At 43.3% G+C, this 15,857-nt stretch overlaps 1 protein-coding gene across 2 annotated transcripts in view; it reads left to right on the plus strand.

Moving 5' to 3' along the window:
• Dock1 (dedicator of cytokinesis 1) overlaps positions 1 to 15,857 on the plus strand; it is a 436,098-nt gene that overhangs the window by 94,978 nt on the left and 325,263 nt on the right. For both annotated transcript variants that reach the window (XM_070011394.1, XM_070011393.1), the window contains exons 20-22: positions 286 to 375; positions 634 to 734; positions 5,496 to 5,630. In XM_070011394.1, the coding sequence (XP_069867495.1) occupies positions 286 to 375; positions 634 to 734; positions 5,496 to 5,630 (326 nt within the window). The remainder of the gene's footprint in view (positions 1 to 285; positions 376 to 633; positions 735 to 5,495; positions 5,631 to 15,857) is intronic.

The raw sequence follows: 15,857 nt of genomic DNA on the forward strand, positions 1-15,857 counted from the left end.
ATAGTTCATCCATCCTGGTGAAAAGGAGGAAGGGGTTGAGCAGGTCTCAGGGTGGGGCAGGACTGTGAGTCTTTCCTGCTTTACTCTGTGTAGCTGATCTTTGGATTTACTCATGGAAAACTCCTGTCTCTTGCACCTAATGCTGAACAAATCTCAGAAGATGCTAGCTTTCTAGGCATCATCAGGGAACGCTGAGTGTGTGGAATGTTCCAGACAGGATGGTCACTCCACTTTTGGGAGGGATGGGGTGGCTGACCCTGTCACTGATCTTGAGTGTGTATGCAGTTTCTGCAGGACACGCTGGATGCCCTCTTCAACATCATGATGGAGAACTCCGAGAGCGAGACGTTTGACACGCTGGTGTTCGATGCTCTGGTAAGGGGCCTTCTTCTCATCCCCAGGCAGGGAGGGGGAGAGGATCCTTCACTGTCACCTCGAAAGCCTTGGCGAAGGGGCAGTGTAAGTGTACCTGTGCAAATATCATTTCTAGGGTAGGAAGGCATAAGCTGGGACATCCCTACCTGCAAATGTTCTACCTGGTCTTGTCATCTGTGGTTCCAGTTGTGCCTGGGGAAGTTTCCAAAATTGATTTCATTGCGTTGCTCATAACAATGTTATTGATTAATTTGACAGGTCTTCATCATTGGGCTAATTGCTGATAGAAAATTCCAGCATTTTAATCCTGTTTTGGAAACTTACATTAAGAAACACTTCAGTGCCACGTTAGCCTACACGTGAGTTTTTTCTTGCTACTTTTTCATGCAGGTACAGGGGCCTGAACTAAGAGCCTGGATGGTGTCTCTTAGCTCCTTTGCTCAAGACTGGCACTCTACCACTTGAGTCACAGCTTGCTCCACTTTTGGCTTTTGGTAATTAACTGGAGATGAGAATCTTGCGGACTTTTCTGCCTAGCCTGCCTTTGAACTGTGATCCTCAGATCTTAGCCTCCTGAATAGCAAAGATTACAGTTGTGAGCCACTAGCACCTGGCTCTTTTGTGTCATTTTAAAGGAATTATTATTTCTAGGATGTTAGCTAATTAGTCTTTTTGGGATTATAGCATTTTGTCTATGGCACCCCTCTCCCCCAATTCTATAATTTCTATTAGTGGTCCCCTCTTAACAATCTTAAAGATCTTGCTGAAAGGGATATATGATACATTATCAGAAATTCTGGAATAAATTTTGACCTATTTTCTACTTATCGTTGGAAATTTCAGTGTATGTTAGATGATCTGAGGGATGGATGCAGACCTGTCCTGTGTGGCTTCTGAACAAGCATTTGATGAATGCATGGGTGGGCGTGTCCCTGCATAGCTGGGCGTATCCCTGCATGGGTGGGTGTGTCCTGCTTGGGGGTTACTGGTTCTTCAGTGTGAATAAAACACAGTCCTGTGCTCTGCAAGGACTCTGTAAGGACAGAAGATGTCTCCTGTCCCCTGCTCTTCCCCACACTCAGCTGTATCTAACCTATAGTCTCCTGCCTGCCTCTTCTACTCTCCTTATTCTCGACAGGTGCCCCAGGAGGGGTGTCTGGGCCTGGCCACACTTAGCTGCAGCTCAGCTCCTGTTGGGCGTTGTGGTCCTGGGACCACGCTGCCCGGGCTCTGTTCCTCTTAAGCACCGTGATCTTGAGCAAATTGCTTAACCTCTCTACTCTTCAGCCTTGCCTATGCAGGAAGACCTGATGGTAGATTTGTTTGATAATACTTTTTGTTACTTTTATTTTTCAGTAATGGGGTTGAGCTCAGGGCCTTGTGCTTGTTAGGTAGCACTCTGTTGCTTGAGCCCCAGGCTCAAGCTCTTTTGCTTTTAGTTTATCTTTCACATGAGGCCAGTCTCAAGCTTTTGGTCAGAGCTGACCAGTGATCATGATCCTCTTACCTCCACCCCCTGAGTAGCTGAGATAATGGGCATGTAACACCATACCTGGTGTTTCAAAATTTTAATGAGTTACTACAGGTAGAGTACTTCACAAATCCTTGGTACGTTAAAAGACCTGAGCAATTGTTGGGTTTCGTTTATTATATGGCATTACTTGTTTTCATGGTGGGATTTATTGGCATTCATTGTGCAAAACTAAAACTTCATACTATTTATTTAAGAACATCCCAGTTACCATCGTTAGCAATGGTTCTCTTTACTAACAGTGTCTTGAGTCTAAGCTTCCATCCATGTCTTTGAGATTTTGGTATAACCTGTTTTTCTCTCACTGCACGTGGCTGTGAACTGAAGATCAGGGGATTCTGGCTCCTGAACCCCAGTCCTGTGCAGATAGCACTTGAGTGCAGCAAGGTGGTGGATCGGGGGTGGAGCGGAGAGCTGCAGACGGCCTGGTGCATGGAGAGGCAGCCATGAGAAGCCTTTCATGAGTGTTTTGCTAATAATGTCCATTTAGAGCAATTTGCTCACCCGGAGGACATGCCCCGTCGGGTGGCATGATGGACAGTTCCAAATAGAGCCTGGGGAGGGGCACATCCTGTGGCACCCACAGGCTCGGGTGACCAATCACAGCCATCGAGGGTTTGTAGACTGGCCTGAAAGGTGCTCTGAAGGAGATGTGATGTCTGTATGAGTGGCTTTGCTCCTCCTCTCAGTGCGGGGAGAGGAGGGCAGTGCAAGGCCAGCGTGCTGCGTTCCCCGCACGTGTTGGCTGCCAGCGGGCTGTGCTGTGAGATGAGGTGTTTTGTGGCAAGTTCCCCAATGGAGGACACAGAACAGCCTGTTATCCTGAAGCCAGCACGGCTCTGAGATAATAACCAGAGCTTCCCATTCAAACGCTGCAGTCGGCTACAAAGGAAATTTTTATTCTACAAATAAGTATTCTTATCATTCTTTGATACAGTACTAGGCTCAGGTGTTTAATTGGGATCTTAGGATTTACACCTTGAAAGAACACGGAAGTCCGTTGTGGCTCATGAGGTTCCTGCCAAATCACTGAAGGATGCTGGGCTCATGTAGTTGCTTTGATATTCCCTAGGCCACCGGAAATTCAAGAACTCAGTATTGTCACAGAGTGTCTGTCCCTCCTCCCAGATGACCTTGAACCTACATCTTGTCAGGTCCTCTCTTTCCTTTGATAAATGGTGATTGTTCCGTGCTTCTTCCCAAGGGTTAGACTAGACCAGCAGGAGGAGAATGAAAGCTTTAGCAGTGTGATTACGGCAACCCCATCAGAACGCCTCTGTCATTACAGTTCATGAAGATCAGAGGCTGTGGGTTGGACTAGCACTGGTCTATAGTGGAAGAGAGCATGGCTTAAGCACAGGAAGATGGTGGGTGTGGCTTTAGCACATAACCAGCGTGCCTGGACTCCTTCTGCCCATGGGGCTCCATCTAAGTCACAGACGCCTAGCTACTCAGGAGGCTGAGATCTGAGGATCGCAGTTCAAAGCCAGCCTGGGCAACAAAGTCCGTGAGACTCTTATCTCCAATTAACCACCAGAAAACCAGAAGTGGTGCTGTGGCTCAAGTGTTAGAGCGCTAGCCTTCAGCTGAAGAGCTTAGGAACAGCGCCCAGACCCAGAGTTCAAGCCCCACGACTGACCCCTCCCCTCCAAAAAAAAAACCAAAATAGAGGCTCCCCAGGCCCTGGAGGACACCTAGTTCATGTTGTGCCTGATCTGCACTTCTGTGGCATAGCAGGGGTGTTTGATCTCTATGGAGACAGAAGACAGTCTGGCATATTTATTTTCTACTTGTGAGCTATGTTCCTTGTGAACCTTTTTTTAAAAAATATTTCTCTGATGAATTTGTTGAAAGAATTCCCAATGTGTCTCCTATGGAGTTTTTTGGGAAATCCATGGTGGAGAAGGTATTTAAAGCTGGGAAAACAGGGTAAATGGAGTGAGGGAAGTTTATGGATTCATCCCCTTCTTCCTGTTGATAGTGGTGAGGTGGTCCTCCGTTAGCGCTTCCGAATAGGGTGGCTGGTCTACAGCAAGCTGTTGGTAACTTCCTCATCTACGTGTAGTGTTTGCTGACTTTAAGAACTTTTGGTGCATTGCAGTGGAGGCAACTTGATCTATGTAGGTCTTGGTGGGGTCTCATGATTGATTGATGGCAGTTGGCACACAGTTATTTCTTGTTTGCCATTTATGGTCGACTCACATGAGTCTTGCACATTCACTGGGCTTTGTTTATCCTTTTTCCTAGTTGTGTCTTTCCATGAACTTCTATTTGTAATTTTGTTGAAGCCTCATTCAGCATTTTAACATACAGGGGTTGAGTTTCGTGGCTAAAGTAGCTTTGTCTTACCATTGTCTACATTGTCCTGCGTGGTGACCTAGTGCTAGACGTGTGTGGCTATTTAAATAAAATACATTTAAACATTTATGTTTTGCCAGGCCCATTTCCACTGGCCATGTCCTATATCTACTGGGTGGCTACCACCATGGGCAGCTCAGCCATAAAGGGAATCTGTCACTGAAGAAAGTTCTTTTTGTGGCTTTATGCTTTTAGCCATAAGTCTCAATTATGCTGAAAGTGCATTTGATGAAATTCACCATCTGTTTATAATAAAACCTGTAATAGCAATAGCAAATCATGAAATTAAGAGAACTTCCTTACTCTTGATAAAAACCCATCAGCATGGAGTTGTGGTTAATTTAATGATTAGTGCTGAAATTCTAAAGCTTTTTCCCTATTTTTGGGAACATGGAAAGGCTGTCTGGTATCATCATGCTTGTTGATGAGTGAACAGGAATGAGGATGCAAAAACTAAGTTATTTAAAAATGGGAAGAAAGTAGTAGGACTGTTTTTCCACCTGCTGTGAATTTTGGCCATAAAAAAACTATAAAGAATCTAGGTAACATAAGCCCAAAACCAAATGAACAAAATTATTAGAACTAGTAGATAAACCTAGGAAAAGTGAAATAGAAAGCTTGATTTAATAATTCTACTATCTAAGTCCAGTGCCCGTGGCTCATTCCTGTAATCCTAGCCACTCAGGAGGCTGAGATCTGAGGATCTCAGTTCAAAACCAGCCTGGGTAGGAAAAGCTGTGAAACTCTTTTCTCCAATAAACCATCAGAAAAACCGGAAGTGGCACTGTGGCTCAACTGGTAGAGTGCAAGCCTTGAGCTGAAGAGCTGAGGAACAGCACCCAGGCCCTGAGTTCAAGCCCTATGACTAACAAAAATAAAAAATTAAAAAAATTAAAAAATCTACAATCTGTACATATACCCAAATATGATGTGGTATTACATAAATGTACTCATTATTTTTCTGTTAGGAAAGCTATCTACACAGTCAAAAAAAATACAACCTAAACACAGAAACACCAATTTTAGGTGTACGAAGAATTGGGGGGGGGTCTATGATGCTCTATGAAATTTAAGGGTAGTGCAGTTTACTGAATTATCAAAAATGACTAGATATCCAGGGATACCTGAAGGGTGGCAGGGGGAGTCTCCTATGCTGCGGACATCTTAGTGAAGATTCCAGGTGTGGTCATTTCCCACACTTACCCTTGGCCTGGGCCTCCATCACAAACAGGAAGCTGACGAAGGTACTAAGGACCTATGTGGATGGTGCAGAGAAGCCTGGTATCAACGAACAGCTGTACAAAGCCATGAAGGCATTGGAGTACATCTTCAAGTTCATCGTGCGCTCCAGGATCCTGTTCAATCAGTAAGTATGCTCACAGGAAATCCTGTGAGAAGCCTTTCCTCCTTTCTTCCTCCTTTCCCCTGCTCTGCCACCTTCTATTCCTTTTCTTCCTTCCTACTTGGTATCCCCTGTGACATAGCACCTGTTGATCAAGGACTGCGGTGGCATTGCCCAGTGACCCTATCCTGGCCCTGTGCTGTCAAAGGCTGGCCCTGCTGAGATTGTGTGCTACCAGGGCTGGGGTGTTTGCCTTCTAGCCAGATGCTGTCTGCCAACAGCTTAGGCATGCCTCCCACGTAGTGTCGGACGTCCATTACAGCTCTGAGCACTCTACAGTATGTCTTCATATAGCAAAACACCCAAAAAAACTAGCAGAAATGAAGCAAGCAGAAACAACACAAAGCCCAAATCAAGTGAAATTGCTTCACTTGGGGGAGACACAGGGGCTTTCCCCTCACCTCCTTTCATCTGAGTCTGATTTGCCGAGAGATTCCAACCAGCACAGATTCCAGCCAGCACAGCTCAGCTTCTGTTCTCCATGCTTTGGCTTCCTGGCATCTCTTAATCACTCTGCATCAGTTTAGGGATTATTTTCAAGCTTTAAAGTAAATTGGGGGTATTTATGACTTCATTAATTTATAGAGAATGAATATCTTGCATATTAATATTTATAATAGTAAGAGCCACGCGGATTAACTAAAAGAACCTTCTGTTGGCTTACATTATTTCACTGGATGGAGAGTTGGCATTGGACTTGCTCTTACTTTGGGTGGGGGAGAGGGTTGGCTATTTTGTGGGTAATTTACCATGCACCTGTTAGTGTCTGTGGTTATTCTCAATTCTCAATTGATGGCCTTGCTATGGTGAGTTCCCCCGAGAGTTCCTCTACATCACAGATCTCATGTTCACCTTTAAACAGTGCATTACTCATCCTGATACCTGTTGCCCACACCTGGCGTCCTAGTTACTCAGGAGGCTGAGATCTGAGGATTGTCGTTTGATGTCAGCCAGGGCAAAAAAGTCCTTGAAACTCTTGTCTCTAATTAAACACCAAAAAGACAGAAGTGGAGCTGTGGCTCAAGTGGTAGCATGCTAGCCTTGAGCACAAAAGTTCAGGGACAGTGCTCAGGCCCTGAGTTCAAGCCTCAGGACTGGCAAAAAATTCAAACAACAAAAAAACAGTGTGGTACTCAAGACCTTCTCAGTGGAAGCTGGGCACTGAACCTGCATGGCTCGGATCAGAACCTCCCTATTTCCTTGTAAGTGTATTTTCCAGGTACATCTAGAAGGGCCTACAAGAAAGAGAAGATTATTGTCTTCCATTGTCTCATGTTCCCAAAGTGGCTGTTGTGTCTTACATTCGTACTTGAAGCAGAAGAGAGGAAAGGGCAAAGGGGGACACTGCCCTGTCTGCTCTTCTCCCTGGCAATGATCTCTGCTATTCCTTCAAGTATTCTATGCTTTCTTTACCTTGGCAGAATGATGTCATGTGACTACTCTAGCTGCAAGGGAGGCAGGAAGGATTGTAGTTGCTTTTTTACTTACTTGCATTCGTTATACAAGAGTGGAGGGGCGGTATTGTGACATGTCCACAGAAAGGTATGGAAATCATTGTCCTCTGCAGTCACTTGCCCTCACCGCCCTGCCTTTCTTAAAACTATTTCAATAGTTTTCATTGCCCTGTTCATACATGCAAACAAGCTCCTTCATTCATAGGCTTCCTTATAACAGAGCTTGTTTTACTTTCCTGTCATTCTTTTTTTTTTTTTTAGTGTGTATTAAAATTGACCACAGGCTTTCACCATGGTATTTATGACATGCATATATTGTGTTTTGCTCTGAATAACTCTCCCTGTTGCTTTCTCTTTCCTTGGTCCTTTAATCCCCTGTTGATCACCAGCTTTCACTGAGACTCATTATGTTGTCTTCATGTGTAGCTGCAATGTATTCCAAAATTATTCACCCTCTGTGTCCCCCTCGTGGAAGGGAGTTGAAGAAGAGTCTGTCACAGTTTCTGGGAGAGAAAATGGAAAGATGGCAGAGGAGAGGCTGGGGGCTAAACAAGCTCTCCCATGGAAAGCAGTTTTAGTGTTCCAGTAAGATAATTGGGTGACATTCCAACTTTTCCTCATCATGTCTATAACCCAGAAAATGTCTGTCTGTTGCTTAATAATTTGGAATTTCCTTATTTTATTTCAGATTATTAATCCTCAAGTCAGATGGGCAAAACTTTTGTGTCCCTTTAGTTTGATGTTAGTGTCTGCAACCGTTGTCACCTGTGTCTCTCTGATTTAAATTTTTTTAATTTAAAATTGTAGCCCCAAGTCAAAAAAATTTTTATTCCCTAGGAATTACATAGAAACGAGGCTAAATACTCGGTGGAGGGTCACCCTTGCAGGAACTACTCTGTATGTGTTCAGTAAGACCTTGTGACTCAGGAAGTACTCTGTGTTTCAGTGATCAGGCAGGCCTTCTTTTCTGTACTGGTCACAGATCACCATTGATCCTACAGCCTGCTTCTCTCCCCTTTTGGACATAATAGAACCTGAGTTTCTTAGCTGGGATAACTTGTCAAAATAGCTGAAACTGTCTAGGACACAGAATATCACCAATCTCTATAAGGTATGAGGTGTCCAGTTGCTCCTATGGCCCTGGATCCCCATCCTTAACCTTATTAGCTGACCTGGAGATCATAGTGAATTGATATTCACAGCCCTCCCTCATTCTTTCCTCCATTTTCTTCCTTTTCTCCTCTCTTCTCTCCCTTTTTCTCCCCTCTGGCTCCCTCCTCCCTCTCTCTTCTACTGTTCTTCCTTTCCTCTTTTCTTCTTTTCCCTCTCTCCTTTGACCCTTCTTTCTTCCGTACATTCCTAATGAACTTATGTGTCCTGTTTATAAGCCAGACTGCAGTAGTTTTATGGTATTTTCTTTTTCCCTCTAATGCCACGCCGACCCCAGTAGAGTCTGCTTAGCATGGGAAACCATCTATCAGACCATGATAGGGGCCTCGAGACCTATCTCTGAGTTTTGGGACTTCACCGAAGTCTACCTCAGAGAATGGGGCTTTACAGAAACCTATCTCCAAGTTTTGGGACTTCACTGAAGTCTACCTCGGAGAATAGGGCTTCTAAGAGGCCTACTCCTGGGAAAAGGCTGGCAAAAACCCCTGGAAAAGATGTGTTTCTGCCTATCTTTTCCTCATAAGAGTGCCTATTAATTTTTTACTGTTTCTACTGCTCATTGTACTTACTCATTGTCAACGTTCCCTTATTCAAAGCTCTTTCTTAAGAGTGTTGACGACTCCAATATCTGATGAGTGTCTTAAAAATATGACTAACTCACCAGAGTTAAGTGCTACCCTGAAACCCCTCTTATGGAGGCTAGTAGACAAGTTATAAGTAAATATAAAAGTATTGGGGGTTTCACAAAGTCACTCCAGAAGGAATTGTAAGAGATTTACAAAAAGTTGTAGGTGCGGCTAGAACAGAAAGAATGTATGGCAATTGCTGAGATAACTACTTAGGAGAAAGAACTTCCTCATTTACTAAGAGACTTGCTAAATCTAAGTCTCCTTGGTGCTTACTATTAAAGAAGGAACAGGAAAGATCTTAATGGGACAGTTAAGGCCTCTATAGAAAAAAGTAGTGGTTAATTGGTGACAATCATCGAACCCATTGTATTTCTTAAAAATAGAGGTAAAGCTGGAAACAAGTGCCTATCAGGCGACCAGTTGGTGACCACCCAAGGACGAAGCCCTGCAGCAAGGTTGTGTAACCTTTTGCCCTTTCAGGCGACCAGCTGGTGACCGCCCAAGAATGAAGCCCTGCAGCAAGATTATGTAACCTTTTGCCCTTTCTTATGGAGACTTTTTGCTATAAAAGTTTGTTATCCTCTGCATTAAATCGCACTCAGCACTCAGCATCCACTCCTAATGTGTGTGAGTTGTCTGTTTGCCATCTCCCCGTCCTATTCCAGGTTCCTCCCCTAGGTATCCTCCGTCGTCCCGACAGAACCCGGTCCGCGGCACTCTAAATGTATCTTTAATGTAGATTTTGGCTGTCTACTAGGATTCCCGAGGGAAGGGACAAACAAACATCTCTTTTGAGATGAAGAACATAGTTGTAGCCACATTTTGTGGGTATGATAAACGCTCCTTAATTTAAGTCTCCGAATTAATGGTGTTAAGAAAATGTTTTAGTATCTGACAGATTATAGAGGAGGCAGAAAAAGCTCATGATCCTAAAAGCATTGGCAGTAGGTTTGAAGCCTTTTTACTTCCCTTCCTTTCTCTCGTGTCCTATTGAAACATTCACCTGATTGTAAGCCCAATTTTCTTCCTGTTCTGAGTCAGCCTCTAAAGCAGCAGCAGTCTGATGGTCCATGCAGGCTGTCTAGAATACTGAATCACAGGCAGCCCTAAGCGGGTCTGGTGCAGGTCTGGTCGGGGGGAGGGGGAGGGTGGTTTGCAGAGGCCAGAAAGGGAAGGAAACAAACCAGGCTCTCATTTTCTTACCTGCAACACATTTATTACCTTGGGAGAAAAACAATTGTGTTCACCGCTGGAATTGACAAGTGTGTTTTTCTTTTTGCAGTTGGAACCAACTTTGGAGATCTATTATTTTCCTTCTTCTTTTCCAAATGGTCTTCTGTGGGTTCGTATAATGCACTCGTTTTGTTAAATTCCAGGGTAATTGACAGTATTTATTCTCCCCAAGAACCAAAGAGTGAAACTTGGAAGATGAAGATGCAGAACCTTATTCTACTTATCTTACCATCTTTCTTGCTATGCGATTCCATACTTTTTTGTTTTGTTTAGAAAGCTCATTTTGTCTTGAAATGAGAACAGCAGTTTAAAAGCTCTGGCCCAAAGACATTTAGTTCACAGGGAGCCATGAAAGATCCTGGCAGCCAGAGGCACTTCTCTGCTGGTTTTTGTTTGTGCTTTCTGTGTGGGTGGACTGCATTAGCCAGAAAGCCGGAAAACAGATAGACGCATCCCATATCAGACCTTCTTCTGAACCAAATGACTAAGCCTGGTTATCACTTGGCTCCTCTGCTGTCCTTCTCAGGCTTTGTAATTTTTGCCTGTCATCTAGTGTTAGCATTGCAAGTAATTAGTTGTTTATTATTAATAAGTTATGCTGATCTATCTTTTTGCTGTCATTCTATAGGTCACAAAATAGGATGTAGTTAATAGACAAAGATCCTATTATTTGTTGATAATGAATATTTATTGAAAGTAGAACAAGGAATGAAGAGGTCTTAATCATCTGTCCATAGGTCTTTTGAGTTTTCAGTTCCTTTTTTCACTTAAAAGTAGGTCAGACAGATGACCTTTCTTGGTTAATTTGATAAAAACGAAGACTTAAACCTCTAGATACTTCATCAGCGGTCATCTTACATTTCGGAAAGATGACTCAAAGGACCACTGTGAAATGCTAATTAATTATTGTGTCTGAACATACTGGTTGGCAACAGAGAAACTATTTAATTTTCATCCTTGACAGACAGGTTCATGGTAGAATTATAACTATGTCAAAGGCTCATTACCTATGTTTTGTAGCTTTTAAAGCAGTTATTATAGGCCTACAGATTTATACTTGTTAAGTCTTTCACATTTCTCTGATAACATGATCAATGGGCTACTTGTTAGTATTGGATTGTTTTGCTACTGAGAAGAACGTCTTGGTTGCTTCTCTGGTCTCACGTGTCAGGGGCTGAAGTGATTAGTGACTAGGAGTTCGTGTCAAAACCCTCTTACTTGCATTTGTGTAACAGAGGCTTAGCAGGAATGGCTCTCAAATAAAGTACCTATGGTTGTTAAGTCTCATTTTACCTGTTCTGCAGGAAATGGGTATGATCTCTGGGCTACATTATTTTATTAGGAGTTACTAATGTAAAATTTTAACAGACAAAAGCCATAAAGCTTAAAAAAGGAAAAGACAGTATTACTGGTTATTTTGGAGATGACGTCTCACAGACTTTTCTGACTGTGCTGGCATTGAGCCTGAGGCTTCAGGTCTCAGCCTCCTCAGTAACTAGGATCGCAGGCATGGCCGCTGCCCCCTGGCTTGCCTCATTTATTTAAAAGTCATGCTTTTGTGAAATAACAAACTTTCAAATACCTTGTAGATGACAAAATTACCTTACTACAAGTTAAAAGGTCAGCAGATTAGGAAGAAAGAAAACGAAAATAGAGCAGAAAGTCCATTTACATATTAATCCTGCAATTATAAGAGTTAGCTGTATGGTATTCATACTAAGTTTTAAATTCGACATGTAGATCAAAGGAAAACATTGTAAAGCTCTCAGAATTACCAGGAAAGGGAAACAGAAATGAAACCACAACCCTCAAGATAGTACCATGAGCTTGGTTGTGTGACAAAGCACCGAAAAATCTGTAGCAAACCCGCAGAGAGGGGCGGGCGCTCACCAGAGTGTCCCTGTACCTCCAGGGCTGCTTACCTCCACGGGCTTGACGTCAGCTCTGCAGATTGACCCTGCTAGGGTTCCCAGAAAGCCAAAACTATCCAGACTCAGCCCTGAGAATGCAGACAGCATCTGCCAAAAGAGAGCTGTAGTGGGGGTATACACCCAGAATACTGGCTTCAATGACTCTGCCTTCCTGCTTAACGAAGCCCGCCTTCCAGTACATTCCAGACCCAGCCTGGAGACTGAGAGGTGGCTTCTTGTGACCGAGAGAACAGAGGGCTCAAGGCTCAATGAGGCTGCCATTCTGGGTCCTGTTTGCTCTCAAAGTGGTCTTGTTCCAGGACTCTCTCATAGTCGGTGTCAACTTAAATGGAAAAACAATTCAGAGATTCTCCAGAGAGTAATAATACTTTTTGAAAATAACACTGCAGTGGGAACACGTGCCTTAGCAAAAACTAAGGTTGAAGCAAGAGGGAGGGTTTTTTGTTTGTTTGTTTGTTTGTTTGTTTTTTCTTGGTCATGGAGCTTGAACTCTGGGCCTGGGTGCTGTCTCTCAGTGCTTCAGCTCAGGGCTAGCGCTCTATCACTTGAACCACAGTGCCGCTTCCGGCTTTTTATTTCTTCTGTTTATGTCGAGCTGAGGAATCGAACCCAGGGCCTCCTCAAGCATGTGAGGCAAGCACTCTACCAATGAGCCGCTTTCCCAGCCCCAAGAGGGAGTTTTTAAGGACACAAATAGCAGGATGCCATCAGCGATGTCACATGTCGGTGCTGGGTCTCAGTGGTTAGTAAGAGGAGTGTCAGGCATCTGCAGCTGAGCAGACAGATGAAGACGTGCTGATACGTGTCTCTCTCCCCCACACCAATACTGGGACCTAAGCACTGTCCCTTAGCTTTATCCCTCAAGGCTGTCGCTCTACCACTTGAGCCATGGGTAAATTTCCTGCTTTTTGCTGGTTAATTGGAACCAAGAGTCTCAGTCTTTCCTTCCTGGGCTGACTTTCAACCACAGTCCTCACATCTCAGCTTCCTGATGACCTAGGCTTGAGCCACTGGTGTCTGGCTCCCAGCCCCATTTTTTGGCATTACTGAGGATGGAAATCAGGACTTTCTGCTTGCTATGCCCCTACACCTTTGTGATTTTAGCTTGTTTGTCAGACAGAATGTCTTTGACTTTGTTCACGTTGTTCCCAATCTGCAGTCCCACTGCCTCTACTTCTGAGTAGCTGGGACCCAGGTATGTAACGCCTCACCAGGCCTCAGAGTACTTTCTGGCTTGTGGTTTCTTCAGTACATTTTCGAGTTTCTTTCTTTCTTTCTTTCTTTCTTTCTTTCTTTCTTTCTTTCTTTCTTTCTTTCTTTCTTTCTTTCTGTTTGCTGTCTTTCTTTCTTTCTTTCTTTCTTTCTTTCTTTCTTTCTTTCTTTCTTTCTTTCTTTCTTTCTTTCTTTCTTTCTTTCTTTCTTTCTTTCTTTCTTTCTTTCTTTCTGTTTGCTGTCTTTCTTTTTGTCGGTTGTGGGGCTTGATCTCTGGGCTTGGGCGCTGTTCTTGCACGCTTCAGCTCAAGGCGAGTGCGCTACCGCTTGAGCCACAGTGCCACTTCTGGTTTTCTGGTGGTTTATTGGAGATAAGAGTCTCACTGACTTCCCTACCTGGGCTGGCTTTGAACCTCGATCCTCAGATCTCAGCCTCCTGAGTAGCTAGGAATGGGCGTGAGCCACCGGCACCCGGCCCTACTCAAGTTTCTGACAGAGCCTTTCAATGGTCCAGGCAGGGTAAGAAGCTTCCTTCCTAAGCTCCTGGCTTGATTTGGATAGCATTGGCAGAAGCCATATTGTTTTTATGTATTACTAGTTTTTTGTCCCCCACAGATTTGTAATGATCATTTTTCTCATTTAGCCATTTAAAGTTTATTCTTTTCCTTCTCTTCCCTCCCTTCTTTAGTACCAAACCTTTCTTTTTCTCATTCCATTTACTCTTAACATGTCATAATTATCACAGATTAAAGCATGCATCATGGGCTTAGCTGGTTACTCAGATTAATCATTGGTACTGCTTACCTAAGAATGTTCCATATAGCTAGATAAACAGAACTTTTGAGCTCCTTTTTCTTTCCCTTCTTTTGTGTTGCTCTTGTCCTGCATATTAATTCCACATATATTTTAAGATGCTATCAGACATTACTATTGTGTAGTCAGCATTCATTTTCTATTTATGATTGCTTTCCATCCTTCCTTCAATTCCATGTTTCTCTTGGGGATCATTTTCCTTCTGTCAAAAGAATTCTCTGAAGAATTTCTTTTAGTGGAAGTCAGCTACTGGTGTTGTTTGTATGAAAATGATCTATTTCGCCTTTGTATTTGAAGGATATTTTCTTTTAATACAGCATTCTGGATTGGCGGTTATTTTCTTCCTGCAGGTGTTGCTCTATTTTCTTTTGGTTCCTGTCATTTTTGTTAAGAAGTCCACTTTCAGACTTATTGTTATGTTGTGGAAGGTAAATTATACTTTGTTTTGTTTTTTCTTCTAGCTGCTTTTTTACAGTTCCTCTTGGCGTTTCTTTGAATCTTGTTATGTTCTGCTGTAGATGCTTTATGTTTTCCTACTTAGAATTCTTGATTGCTTGATTGACATCCTCTGTGAGGGTTGGGCAATTCAGGGTCACTGGGTCTCCCATGGTTCCTGCCGCGTTGGTTGTCTTCCCTCTTGTTCTTCTGATGCCTCCATTCATCTTCTTTGGGTCTCTTCATTGAGCCTTTGTAGTTCTAGTTCTTTTTAGAATTTTTCTCTTCTTTTTTCTCCTGTTTTTCTGTTGAGTTTTTTTGCATTTCACTATTTCTGTCTCTTGTGTCTAAGTTAATTGTAATTTAGGTATTGCATGTTTTAGTTCTAGAATTTCCATCCGATTTTTTTTTTACCAGATACATTTCCCTGCTAAAATGGCCCCCTTTCTGTTCTTTCCATCTTCTTATTCTAAAATATAGAACTATAAAATGTAATTCCAGTTATTTTGATGCTCTTTGAGCTGACTGTCGTGTCTTGGTCACCTGAAGGTCTGTTTCAATTGTGATCTTTGTCTCTCTGACTTGGCCACATGGTGTAGTCTTTTGCTGGGTCTGGTGAGTTTTATTTGATGGCTGGACTGTGGTTAGAAAGCCGTATAGTAGCTCTGGTCTGTGGGACCTCTTTGCAGAGGTGACTTCTCCGCCTTCCTTTGGGCTGTGAGCGTGGTATGACTGTCCTCAGACAGGATTGTCCTGTGGCCCTGGTGAGCCGTGCTCTGCATTTGGTGTGCTCAGGGTCTCCAGCTCCTCCACCTGACAGTCTGCTGTGTTATCTGGCACTCCTCTTCTTGCTGTTTCCTGAATTCAAAGTCGTTTCCTCCAGAGGCTGATGATGCTCCCACTCTGCCTTCTAGAGAATTCCGTTTTGGATTTTGGTCTTGTGTATCATGTGGATCCAGAAACACATGAGTGTGCGGGAAGAAGGGCAGATGCCCTCTTGTGCCTCAGCCTTGTGCAGGCTCCGAGCGCCATTTGAACTGTTGGGTACATCATTTACGCAAACTGGTATTTAGAAATCTCTTTTTGCAGAACCGTTATACTAGGCTAGAATTTACCTATTTATGCAGAACTCCTGGCTTTACAGTGGAGCTGATTTAAACGTACGGTTTCCTGTCGGGTAATTAATTATCACTCAGTTGTCAGACCTTTCATTGTGGGTGAGGTTTCAGGTAGGCTGTACTTTTCATAAAGTCTAGAAAACTAGTCTGTATTAATAAAGCATTTGAGTTGCAGCATTTTTAAATGTAATTGGAC

Source organism: Dipodomys merriami, unplaced genomic scaffold (assembly GCF_024711535.1).
Source record: "Dipodomys merriami isolate MVZ:Mamm:240054 unplaced genomic scaffold, mDipMer1.0.p SCAF_82, whole genome shotgun sequence".
NCBI lineage: Eukaryota > Metazoa > Chordata > Mammalia > Rodentia > Heteromyidae > Dipodomys > Dipodomys merriami.